This window comes from Haliotis cracherodii, unplaced genomic scaffold (genome assembly GCF_022045235.1).
Source record: "Haliotis cracherodii isolate W230 unplaced genomic scaffold, xgHalCrac1.p SCAF_15, whole genome shotgun sequence".
NCBI lineage: Eukaryota > Metazoa > Mollusca > Gastropoda > Lepetellida > Haliotidae > Haliotis > Haliotis cracherodii.
Window position 1 is genome coordinate 4627665 of NW_027266270.1, and position 13335 is coordinate 4640999.

Below are 13335 nucleotides of genomic sequence, written 5' to 3' on the forward strand. Positions count from 1 at the left end.
GTTTGCGCTTTTGGAATAGGGTCCTATGGTTCCTAAACGGGGCTGGGTCGTCAGGCTTGTTGACGTGATAGTTTGCCTTTCGGCGTAGCCTGACTGCGTAGGACGTTGCTCACGATATCAATCACTTATTTGTCGGGTCCAGACTCCCTTGTCCGACGTCATATAGCTGAAATTACTGCAGCGTTAGACAACAACACATAAACCCTGTCACAAAACAAATAAAGGCTCAACAACAGCGTCTTTATTTTAACACATATCAGTCCATAACTTGTTTCTCGTAACTCCGTTACTTGTTAACATAAAAGGCACTCTTCTTTAAATTCAGTCCACACACAAATCATAAACGTGCACTCAGTGTACACGCGCGTGTTGTACGCTCTAGTTCCAGAATTAGATCAGCACTGCAAATACATTTACATACAAAACCCAAAGAGTAAATTGATTATGAAGCTTTCTCAAAAGATAACAAACAACGAAAAGTCATATGACCTAAAAATGTGTCCAAGCATTGTCTACATTCACGATACACATTTCAGAAGTAGCGTTCTCCGTACTTTTGAAAAACTTTCTCCAGGATGAGACACATAAGGGACATGCCCAAACCAGCCACGCAAACGATAAACGCTGACATCAGGTCTGACACTGCAATAGGCTTTGATTTGGAGTCAGGTACACAACTCTTCTTCTGTGGTGCCCATTTCTTATTCCATAGTGGTATAAGACCCGCATCAGCCAGTGCTTGGAATCTGAAAGAGAGACACCGTTAGCCTGTGTTACGCATTCACTACACTATCTATGCCTTGTTTGTTGTTTAACGCAGCACTCAGCAATATTCGTCAATATATATGACGGTGGTCTGTAAATAATCGAGCCTGGACCAGACAATCCAGTGATTGACATCATGAGCATCGATCCACGCAATAGGGATACGATGACATGCATCAACCACGTCAACGAGTATGACTACCCGATCCCGTTAGTCGCCTCTTACGACGTGCATAGTCACCTTTTACGGCAAGCATGGGTTGCTGAAGACCTATTCTACCCCAAATCTTCACGGGTCTGCATACACATCTATACAGCAACTTACAAGCAAATTAGTAAATCATTAATAGACTCAAAAACAATTACATACATATTCCTATAAGTATACCAACATACATTTTAGAAATAATGCTGCAAAAAATATATAATTGCATACAATATATCACTGCATAACATATAGCATGATTAAATATACATTTTCTTGGTCCTGTTCATTGAAGTCAAAGTTTGTGCACACATGCTAATTTATTATACATACACACCACATTTTGTATTGTGTTTAATAGTACAAGTGAGTGAGTGAGTATGGTTTTACGCCGGTTTTAGCAATATTCCAGCAATATCACGGCGGGGGACACCACAAATGGGCTTCACACATTGTACCCTTGTCGGGAATCGAACCCGGGTCTTCGGCGTGACGAGCGAACGCTTTAACCACTAGGCTATACCTGTGTGACATCATGAGTGCTAGTGGAGAATGACGAGGGAATACAAAGCTTGAGAACAAGGGTAAGATTCCTTCATTCATGATGTGAAGCCCGCAGTGCTCACTCATGAAGAAATCAACATTGGCTCTTGACGATATCAGGGCAAAGCCGCCACTGTAAAGTTTGTTCCTTTGGCGCGTCCACTTTTGGTGTGAAGATTCATTGGCATCAGCTGCTTTTGATACTGATATCTTCTTCCATATTGCTTGAAAATCTGGATTAGAAGACGTCTAGAAACAAAACGATAATACTGTGAGATTAGTTCTAACGTGTGACCTGGTTCATTTCTGTACTATCGCATGCCTGGTACAGGAACTAACAGATGATACAATTCAACCATTTGATATAAATACTTATTAACCTTATATTATATCCGATATATTTAAGTGCTGGTTTTCGACAAGGATGTATATTGTCACCTATGCTGTTTATATTATGCATAGAACTTGCATATGAACTTTTAAACGACGTGACCCGTGAAAATCCGGAGTAGAATAGGTCTTCAGCAACCCATGCTTGCCGTAAAAGGTGACTATGCTTTTCGTAAAAGGCGACCAACGGGAGTGGTCAGTCTCGCTGACTTGGTTGATGCATGTCATCGTATCCCAATTTGTGTGGATCGATGCGCATGATATCAATGACTGGATTGTCCGGTCCAGACTCGGTTATTTACAGACCGCTGTCATATGGCTGGAATATTGCTGAGTACGGCGTTAAACAACATACAAACAAAATGTAAACGACGTCATAAATAGTGACAACAGAAAAAAATTGATCTTTAAGATAAGGTGGCCAGATATTGAAACACAGAAAGTGGTCTCTCATTTATAAGTACCTGGGAATTACATTTCCATTTAATTGCATTGGTTGGTTGGTTGGTTGGTTGGTTGTTTAACGCCGCACTCAGCAATATTCCAGCTATATGACGGCGGTCTGTAAATAATCGAGTACGGACCAGACAATCCAGTGATTAATGTCATGAGCATCGATCCACGCAATTGGGATCGATGACATGCATCAACCAAGTCAGCGAGCCTGACCACCCGATCCTGTTAGTCGCCTTTTACGACAAGCATAGTCGCCTTTTACAGCAAGCATGAGTTGCTGAAGGCCTACTGTACCTCGGAATCTTCACGGGTCTTTATTGCATTGGCATTTACAAGAGTATGTGCTGTGTTATGCAGACAAGCCGAGAAAAGTTTATATCCCGTGAAGACATGTATTTGTAGCTATAAAAGAATACCTCGTGGTGCGGTATCTAAAATATTTGATGGAAAAATTCAAACAATACATCTTTACGGCACACACATAGGCGCCATACATCGCCGTGACATAAAAACGGTTCAAACCAAATACTACTAATATGTTTTAAGTGTGGTTTATCGATCACCAAACAAGGCTTTTCAGAGTGTGGAAGATATCCACAGTATGTCTACTAAAACTTAATAGTTATATTATGCAGGATTCGGTTACCTCGACAACCAGATTGCACGGTATTGACAACGCTGCTACAATACTTACATAGTGAGATGATAATAAGAATGTTAATTGCACTTAATGCGAGAAATGTTATTCAGTAACAGATATGCTTTGTCTTGGACTGTTCAAGTATTTGGAAATACGGAATAGCCTCTAACGATGTTTAAAAAAGCGTTGTAAAGATACTTATTTCCAAGAATGGTCGTCCGATATTTCAAACTCAAAATCTGTGTGTACATTCTCAACATTCAAAACTGAAACGAATTCTCGAGTTATATGTACAACATCCACACTGCAAGGTGATTAATTGTATAAAAGGTCATGTGACCCATTGTACAAATTATATTACATGCATATCCCTTGAGAGTTACAATACACCACACTATCTATGCATACATATCTATACAGCAACTGACAAGTAATTGGTAAATCATGAATATAATATCGACATATGAAATGTGTGCACAATCTGTAACCCGTTCCATAAACGTAGACAAAAGCAACTAAGGATCACTTGTTGAACACTCTTGTTCATCCAATGAAAACTAAAACCGTCCAAAAACAATAAATATTTAAAATGTTTCTATTCACTATGGAGTGTAACATTTTATAACATTGGTATGGATATATATTCTGTTTCATACTCTTAGCCAGTATTAGATATATGTGGTACACAACATGTAAAGATATCATTTAGTTGCCATACGTTACAGCATTTGAAGTTCTAAATCCCACATGATGCACAAAATTACAGGATATTCTGAGTACAATTTATATATATTCTCTTTTCTCAAAACGCCAATTTTCAGCTCCATAAGTTAGTCAGTACAATCATTTTATCAAAAACATAAAATGTTTCATACACATTTTTTACAGTTCTATGTACAAGATTTATTGTCTTTGCAAATACGACGGCCCTTAACAAAATTCCGATGTGGTATTGACAACCTCAATATCAAACTTTATAGAAGATCTAAAGATAATGCTATTTACATATCAATGTGTCTCTTTTGCGTAAACTTTCATGAACATGAAATCAACGTATTGTTAAAGTGCCCTTTACATGCTGAAGAAAAAATGTTTTCCCGATTTCTATATTAATGAACAATATTTTGGAAAACATAGTTTTGCTATTTTTGTTAATAACATATATGTTATTAGAAAGTAACTGCCCAAACAAATAAGTGAATAAAATATGCCTGTCAATATGAACGCTTTTTGTAAAAACATCTTTGTCATGGCCAAAACTATGAATATAACTTTTTTATGTCTTATTTGCCTTAGTTCTAATATTTATCACATCTACGTAACAAAAACTTATTTGCATACGAAACCGTCAGGAAATAACATTAAAAATATTGGATAAGTGACACATTAAGGTACATGGAAAATGGCGCGTAATTTCGTTACCTTCATAATGTGCTTCAGAACGCTGCCATCTTCAATGTCAACCCCAAAGTCTTTATTTGCTGCCAGTTCTTTAAGTGTTTTGAATGGGACTTCGTCATTATTGGTTGATAGTATTGCGACAAGACTACCAATGAAGATGGACGTCATAATCATGGTGTACACGCACCAGAAGGCCAGTACCAGTCTACCTGATGTCGAGCTCGGTAAACGGGGGATACCTAAATAAGACATTGAATAATAACGGAAAAAGTGAAGAATCCTTTTTGATTTATGTTCCCATAATAAAATATACCAGCGATCAGTTATAATATGACAGAAATTCACAAGAGGTTCCTTTTCATGAATCTGTAGATCTGTTTACCCCATAAAGGTCCCACGTTTAGCTGGTACAGACAGCAATACGTGACACAACGTTTGTGGAAATATCCTCAGAATCAAGGACATTGAAAGTTTCCACATGTCCACATTGGAAAACCTTTCTGCATAAAAGGAACCAAAGCTGCAATAGCTATTGAAGCTGGTGCAGACAGCAATACGTGACACAACATGCTTGTGGAAATATCCACAGAATCAAGGACATTGAAAGTTTCCACATGTCCACATTGGAAAATCTGTCTGCATGGAAAGCACCAAAGCTGCAATAGCAATAAAAGCTTGTGAAACTGCTCTAGTGTTAGGGGAGGAATTCTGGTACCAAATGAGTTTCTTTCTGTCAGTTTGACAACCGGAAGAGATCTTTATGTCCCCTATGCGGGATGACCATGACAAACACACGAGCAGCGATGTTTGCTAGCATATATCTTGGGATATCGAACTTGGTAAAACCACTATGTAGATACGACCAGCGAGGAAACCGCGTCACACTTCTGTAAATTCGCTCTTCCTGAGACATGCCATATAAATCAGAGGCACCCTCGTGCATATATTGCCAAACAATGCCATTACAAGAACGGCTTATGTGATTATACCCATACAGTTGTGTGATCAATATAAATGTACAGTAGTGATATTCATTGCCCCTGTAGATGTTCACAAGGAGGTTCTTTCCCTAAAATTTAGTGGCTTGAAAATAACTTTTGAAATTTAAAAAAAAAGAAACAAAAAAGAGTAATGGACGGTCCATACCTTGACGGAGGGGCACAGCTATACATTCCAGCATCATTAGATTCAAAGTAGCCCAAATTGTTGGCTTGGATTTACTCTCCGTATAGAAGATATATGCCGATTCAGAAACAACAAATATTAGATACACAACTATAGCAGCGATCAGTCCGCATAGGTACACGTTTGTCTTGAAGCAGTTTTTAAGAATTCTCCAGTCCGATCCTGACTTCATCTTATTCTTGTAAACAACAACTGCGTCTTCATAATTGAAAAGGTAGCCAAAAGACATAACTTTCATTCTGGCTTCGTTGGGACTGTATGGCGAAATGCATAGATCCGCCTCCTGCAGTATAAAGGATTTCATTAGATAATATCTCTCTCTCTCTCTCTCTCTCTCTCTCTCTCTCTCTCTCTCTCTCTCTCTCTGCCTCTCTCTGTGTTTCTCTCTCTGTTTCTCTGTGTGTGTGTCTCTCTCTCTCTGTCTCTCTCGCTCTCTCTGTTTCTCTGTCTCTCTCTGTCTCTCTCTCTCTCTCTCTCTCTGTTTCTCTCTCTCTCTGCCTCTCTCTGTGTTTCTCTCTCTGTTTCTGTGTGTGTGTGTGTCTCTCTCTCTCTCTCTCTCTGTTTCTCTCTCTCTCTGCCTCTCTCTGTGTTTCTCTCTCTGTTTCTCTGTGTGTGTGTCTCTCTCTCTGTCTCTCTCTCGCTCTCTCTGTTTCTCTGTCTCTCTCTCTGTCTCTCTCTCTCTCTCTCTCTCTGTCTCTCTCTCTGTTTTTGTATATCCAGTGAATGACAGACTTACTGCAAACTGCAAATCTATTACTATACATTACGATTTGTACCAAATTAAATGACTTGGTTTTTGGCGTGGAAACAGCGCACTATGTGAGCAATAGTTTTGCAAATGTGATCCAACGCTTTACCTACAATTCTAGACTATCGTCATTTGACCCCTTTATTTGCATTGATAAATAAGCATATGTACAACACTGTGGCAGTTCTTCTAATAAACCTCATTTAGATGTAGTAGGTATAAGTCGTATATGTACGCAGATACAGCCTAATTGTTGAGCGAGATGAAAAAACATATTCATACCAACATAAAAAGTAGGTGACAATACCCTACGATTTGGACAAATCGTATATTTCATATAAGTAAAACCTTTACCCTTCTCTGTAGCATGCCCACGACACCCGTCCAGTTCCCGCTAGGTTGTAATGCTCCCAACGACCTGTCGGCTGGTTGAACGAACCTAAAACTTTATAACATTTGATTGATTTAATTTCTCGGATATGTGAGTCTTAAATGAGTGAGTGAGTTGTTTGGATATAACGCCGTGCGTAGGACGGTATTTCAGTGATATCACGGCATTTCAGCTTGATGTGGGAAGAAAGCCCGAAGTGATGGTGTCATAGGCATAATCGGCGCCGCACTCAACAGTGTTCCAGCTATATGACGGCGGTCTGTAAATAATCGAGTCTGGACCAGACAATCCAGTGATTTACATCATGGGCATCGATCAACGCAGTTGGGATACGATGACATGCATCAACCAAGTCAGCGAGCCTGAACACCCGATCCCGTTAGTCGCCTCTTACGACAAACATAGTCACCTTTTACAGCAAGCATGGGTAGCTGAAGATCTATTCTACCCCGGATCTGCACGGGTCCATAAGCATAATCAGGCCGAATCCGAGAGTCGAACCCACGATCACAGGTGTCTGGCTTACCTAGATGTAAACTCTGTACTGGAAATCGTGGCGCCTTAGACGATTGGGCCACGGTGTGCCCCACAGTTAAATCATCGGACATTACCTATATATGGTACAGTAGGTCTATCAGCATAATAGTTAAGAACACATGAAGCCGTGATAATTATACGAAAAGTGTTCGTCATTCACTCTTTCAAACCTACCTGAAATGCATGTGTTTCGCTAGGACATCTAGAACATCCCTGCATATCCCTGTAATATCAATGCTTCCATTGCTTATATGTTCTTTTGTAAAAGGACCCCACTGAAAGCAGATATTCTTACCATAACTTGCATGATAGTATTAGGTAAGCCATTTCGATTGTCACGGTATTTATTTACATCAACAAAGCACGATGTGGACGAGGGTCCTTTTGGTCCTCTGGATATTTCAAATTAACAAGATATGAAAATTATCAGAATGTACAAATATTCGACAACATTATTTTTTTTCATGTCAATGTTTTGGACATATGACATATTCAAATACAAACAAAACTCAATATGGTATCCTTACGTATGTTGTAATAAGTGAGTGAGTGAGTTGGGTTCTAACGCCGCTTTTAACAGTATTCCAGTTATATCGCGGCGTGTCAGCTTAATGTGGGAGGAAAGCCCGAAGTGATGCAGGTCTCAGACGTTTACCACTTTGGTGAAACCCACGAGCACGGGTATGGTGCTGACAAACCTAGAAACATAATCGGGGCGAACCGGGATTCGAACCCACAATCATAGGTTTCTGGCGTGCCCAAGGGACGCAACTCTGCACAGCGAATCGCGACGACTGGGCCACCCGTACCCCCTGTTATAAGTAAAACCATTACCTCCTTCATACCAATACATCTGGTATCTTTCACAACTATTTCAAAACGTTGAGCACATCCCATACATCATGCAGAACTTGTGAGGCCAAAAATGACCCTTTATTTAGTTCTTTAAAGAGGCTGTCATTTACATTTATATACATATTATATAAACATAGCTGTACTGGTTGTATAATCAAACTTTAATGTACTTAATAAATATTATTAAATAAAAACTTTGATTGTCAATATGTTTTCATACTTTACCTCCATGGCAAGCACTGAGAGAGTTTGTCCATTAAGATCATATTTAATGTTGTTAAAAATATAATCGCCTGGTTTCATCACAGCTTTTTCCCAGAACGTTCCTTGTGGCGTGGATTTCAGAATGTTTACTTCCTGCAACAAAATTATTTTATGACCATCTTTGTGGGGATCATACTAAGACAATGGTTCTCGTGAAACTATGGGTGCGGTGGGGTAGCCTAGTGGTTAAGGCGGTCGCTCGTCACGCCAGGCCCGGGTTTGATTCCCCAAGTGGGTACAATGTGTGAAGCCCATTTCTGGTGTCCCCCGCCGTGATATTGCTGGAATATTGCTAAAAGCGGCGTAAAACCTCATTGACTCATGAAACAATGGCACTAAATATATAAGACTGTTTAGGTAAAAACGTCGCGTAATCAAATGTTTTGGTATCTCTATGCTATGCTATCCATGCACATGTTGTGGTGTCATTACGTAATTAGAAGCTCTTTTCACTGTGTTTTAAGAGTTATAAAACTTACCTCTTCACATTTGAGGCCGAGGCTCACAGAAACAGCAATGTTGTTCAGGTTAACACTATCATTTGAGGCTATTGAGAGATGCTGCGACAAAAGAAAGAGCCACCGTGATAGGCGACTTAGGGTTGTATTCATACCAAACTTCTCATCCACATATTGAATCTGAAAACAGGATTCATATTTTATGTAAAATCCTTATTAATCATGTTTAAACTAGTCAATATGGATGTTCATAGACATTTCCTATCCTTCTTACGTATCTGTACCACACTGATTAAATCATACCCGTATTGTGCTCAGAAAGATCCGATAAAGAATATATTAAGAACATCAGTGAATAACTCTTTTCAGGAACAGCTATTATTTGGAGGTTTTGGCTGTAGAGAATATTATGGTGGTATGCGCGATAATAAGGCAGCATCAAATTAGAGAGATAGGAGTCGTTTCTTGATCACAATAAAACAATTTAGTAGAACAGGTTGGGAACTATTCATTCACCTTGCTCAGGTGTCTAATTTTGTACTGACAATACTCCATTGAACACATCGTTGTCCGCTATAATGTTCATTCACGGATGAATCGAAACAAACTATTGATTTAAAGTTTGAAAACACTTACATTGTTCAGTTCAGATATATCAATTACAAATTGTTATTCACAGGAGACAGTTTAAATGTATGAATGTTTATGTATTTGTTTGGGATATTAATTGTAAATTGTGTCAATGGCTTTGGAACTACATACATGTATTTATAAGTGAAATCTATTCAGTTGAAGTTATATATTGTTAATAACATGTTTACATGAGAACTGACCCGTGAAGGTCCGGGTTAGAATAGGTCTTCAGGAACCCATGCGAGCAGTAAAAGGCGACTATGCTTGTCGTAAGAGGCGACTAACAGGATCGGGTGGTCAGACTCGCTGACATGGTTGATGCACGCATCGATTCCAATCGCATGGATCGATGCTCATGATATTAATCACTAGATTGTCTTGCTGAGACTCGATTATTTACAGACCGCCGTCATATAGCTGGAATATTGCTAAGTGTGGCGTTAAACAACAAGCAAACCAACCAACATGAGGACATGTTGTATATTGCTGTGTGTACACATACCTCTTGTATTACTTTCTCCATCGGATACTCGTGCAGGAGAACAAGAAAGGTCAAGCTGTTCCTCATCGCCACTAAGTTTTCCCCCTCCAACAGCTGTGTGACCCGGTCGGCTAGGTGGATATACATGGAAGCCACATCCAGGAGAATAATTTGCACCCCGTGACTATTGATGTACCGCGAGGCTTCAGATGCCTGTTGTTCTGATAAAATCAATGAAATCAACTGAACATACAAATTTAAAATGTGGCTACAGATACGAGAACGTAGTGTACAATAGAAATCCAAAAGGCCAAGATGTTTAAAGCAAGACTTTTATTGTTCTCATTAAAGACAAAAGGATTTTGATAAAGTGCGTGAGAGTATTGCCTTCAACGTCGCTTTGAACAGTAAATCAGTTGTATCAAGACGTCTCAGCTTTATATGGATCTTATGCGTTTACGTTTGTGAAAAACAGGAATGTTGTCAGTACGTCTGTTATATAAAATGGTGCTTTCTCAATGAAACCTTACTATTAAGGGTCTAAACAAATGTTTGTATTTATGGACAGTAAGTGTTTCTTACCTGACTCATGGTCGAAAACTACTGTTATAAACTTGACATCAGCTGTAAGTAGTCCGTGATACCCACATCCTGGTGACGTGTTTTCCGACAGAGCATCTTCACACCTACATGTACAAACGCACATCACAATAAGATACACTTGAAGCGTTAGCACTGACGCATTATTACACAGTAAATCTGCCTCTCTACCACCTGCCATGGCGATTTATGAGCGTTTTAATGTTGGCGAATATAAGTAAACATGCTGAAATCAATAATACCTTCACAGAATGGATATTTACCTAACTGCCCCAAGTATCGCCTGATCATGAAACGCATGAGTTGGTTACTTGTAATTCAAACGTTTACAGTGTGTTGGTGGTCCCTGGCACAGATTACATTTCGGCTTATTCTCCCGAGAGCAACATTTGGAGCAAAATGGATACTTTTCAGAAAGGCCCATCTCGCTCTTGCGAGAAGGTACTCACCTCGGCAATCGATACCGTATTATCTACAACAAAGGAACCATTACCTCATCATTAAATCCCTAAGGCAAACAACACAAGTCAACTTTCATTTGGTTTTCTTTTTTTCATTATAATTTCAGCATTCATCAAATTATATTTCACAAATGGACATTATACGTTTCAGAAAATGTCTAGATGGAGAGCATTGAACTCTCGTCAGCGTACTCCATCCGTGAGATTGTTCCTGTCTGAAGTCTCTCTCTGCATTTGTCATCTGTATCTTTACAATACATTCTTGTACGTGCGTTGTTTGGCTGGTTGTCACCCAACAGTCTGGTTCTGGACATACATAGTTTTGTTGGTATGCTGAGGGTTTTTTTATGAATGAGCTGCAGAAATTTGTACAGGCAAGGGCTGGCCTTGGCAGAAAGCTGGCGTAGTTTGTTCAAGATCCTTTCCTCAGCCTGTTAGCCCCTAGTAAAGGTGATGTCCTCTCAGTCACCTTATTCTTGACACGGGGTATTGAAGTGCTGTATCTTTGACTTCACTCAGTGCCATTGTTCATATTGTAATGTTAAATGTATTGTTCAAGCACTCACAGTCAAAACTTTCATATAAACTGACGATCATAAACAACTGATAGGTTTTTCAAAATGATGAAAAAACACCCGTTGATGCATGTGCTATTACAAAAGTATGATCATTTGGCGAGATATAAACTGAAGAACACACTGTTGACCATCAAAAGTCAGTATCAAAGATCCCCCTGTGGGTACAATGGGCAATTTCACAGATTACACTCAGGGCAACATGTAAGTTTTCATGATCGTTATTGTCACTTAATGAACGTCAATCCGTCTATAATGTCTATGGCCTCCACATGCAAACAAACAGGCGTGTACACGACGTCTGACAGAGCTCGTTGGCGTCTAATGACGCAACAAGAATTGCCCTCCATTCCTCTCTCAGTGAATGTACCATCTGATTTGTGTCCATTGGAGGATTGGGACGGCGTCAGATGGTCTGGTCAAGATGTTCCTTGAAGAGTTTCCTTGGGTGACATGTCTAGTGAAAGGGCAAGACATTGACGTTGTTCCTGGCCAGAAACTGTTGGACATGTAAAGATGGTGAGGTGAGGTGAAATGGGGTTTAACGTCGTGTCCAAGATTATTGCACTTACGTGCATGTACGTATGTGTTTTTGTGTGGCTGCCTGTACTAGTCCGGACTGATGCCGATTTATAGTGCTAGCTCACTGAGATACCATGCCGCAGTTCAACATGAATACCCCACTCAGACACAGTATACTGACTCCGAGCCGACCAGTCCTTGTTTTAGCCCCTTAATGCCAAGCGCCAGACAGGGTCACAACAAGTACCATCCTTGAACGTCTTTTGGTATGACGCGGCCGGGGTTCGAAACCCGGACCTTCCGCTCTCCGGGCGGACGCTCTACCACTAGACCACGGAGGCGGTCGTTGTACATGTAAAGAAGTATGGACATACAAATATAATAATGTAGAAATTACCTGTCTCGATATTCTAAAACCCATGCAACGCTTACTGCTCATGTGTTATACAGCATTATAATGTTACATCCAGAATTGAGAGAAGAAATACAGATTGAAATACGGATTTGATCTAGAAGTGACGTATCTAAGGATTGTACAAAATTTAATAATTAAATTATCACCATGTCATTAAAAACTGTGAATGCGTACTTTCAGACATATCTTCTTTTCGACTCCAATTGATAATCTTTATGTTGAAATATATGTTAAAATAGAGATGATAGAAGACCATGAAATGTTAGCATTCTTTCTTGGTGCAGATAACAATGATATTGATGAAGCAACGTGGCATTTTACTATTATAGAATGCTCTAAGTATTTGTATAACATAAAGAATATATTGACCAACTTGTGGTAATAATATTATCAATATTTCTTACTGTTTGTAGCCTGTATAATACGAGGGGCATTGTTCCCATCCCTGTGATATATATGTTTCATTAATATATTTGTATAAAACCTTTTCGTTCATCTAGTTATTTTTTATAAATCCACGCGACTTTAAAATTGTATTTACACCTTTGTATACATGTACATTTCAAAGACATACCTGACAGTTTATTTCAAGTAAAATTTCCCATTTCTCCCCATTCTATAAAGGGAAAAGTTTGAACAAGATAATAATCATAGATAAATGAAACTATTGGAATCATTTGCCATGAAAAGAAAGTTTTTATATTGAACTTCGAAAAATAAAACCTGCAACATTGTTAATAGTTTCTGTAATTATGTGTTAGTTGGGTTTATGAAAAATATATATTTAGCCTAGCTTATCTAGAGCATGGA

At 39.1% G+C, this 13335-nt stretch overlaps 1 protein-coding gene across 1 annotated transcript; it reads right to left on the minus strand.

Moving 5' to 3' along the window:
• Positions 1-532: 532 nt before the first annotated feature.
• Positions 533-10733, minus strand: LOC139461733 (probable glutamate receptor). Its single transcript, XM_071243190.1, has 10 exons — positions 10535-10733; positions 9974-10173; positions 8860-9018; positions 8342-8473; positions 7436-7536; positions 6688-6778; positions 5547-5868; positions 4422-4639; positions 1494-1762; positions 533-746 (listed from the first exon to the last, which is right to left on the minus strand). Exons 1-10 carry the CDS (start codon positions 10731-10733, stop codon positions 533-535), a joined length of 1905 nt encoding a protein of 634 aa, XP_071099291.1.
• Between the last annotated feature and the right edge of the window lie 2602 nt (positions 10734-13335).

Bases quoted from the DNA above. Each gene is read 5' to 3' on its own strand.
- LOC139461733 (XM_071243190.1), bottom strand. From the start codon at position 10,733: ATGGCAGGTGGTAGAGAGGCAGATTTACTGTGTAATAATGCGTCAGTG. The intron at 10,174-10,534 runs GTAAGAAACACT...TGATTTTATCAG, and splicing joins AGTTTTCGACCATGAGTCAG to AACAACAGGCATCTGAAGCC. The intron at 6,779-7,435 runs GTAGGTTTGAAA...AATGTTATAAAG, and splicing joins GCGAAACACATGCATTTCAG to TTTTAGGTTCGTTCAACCAG.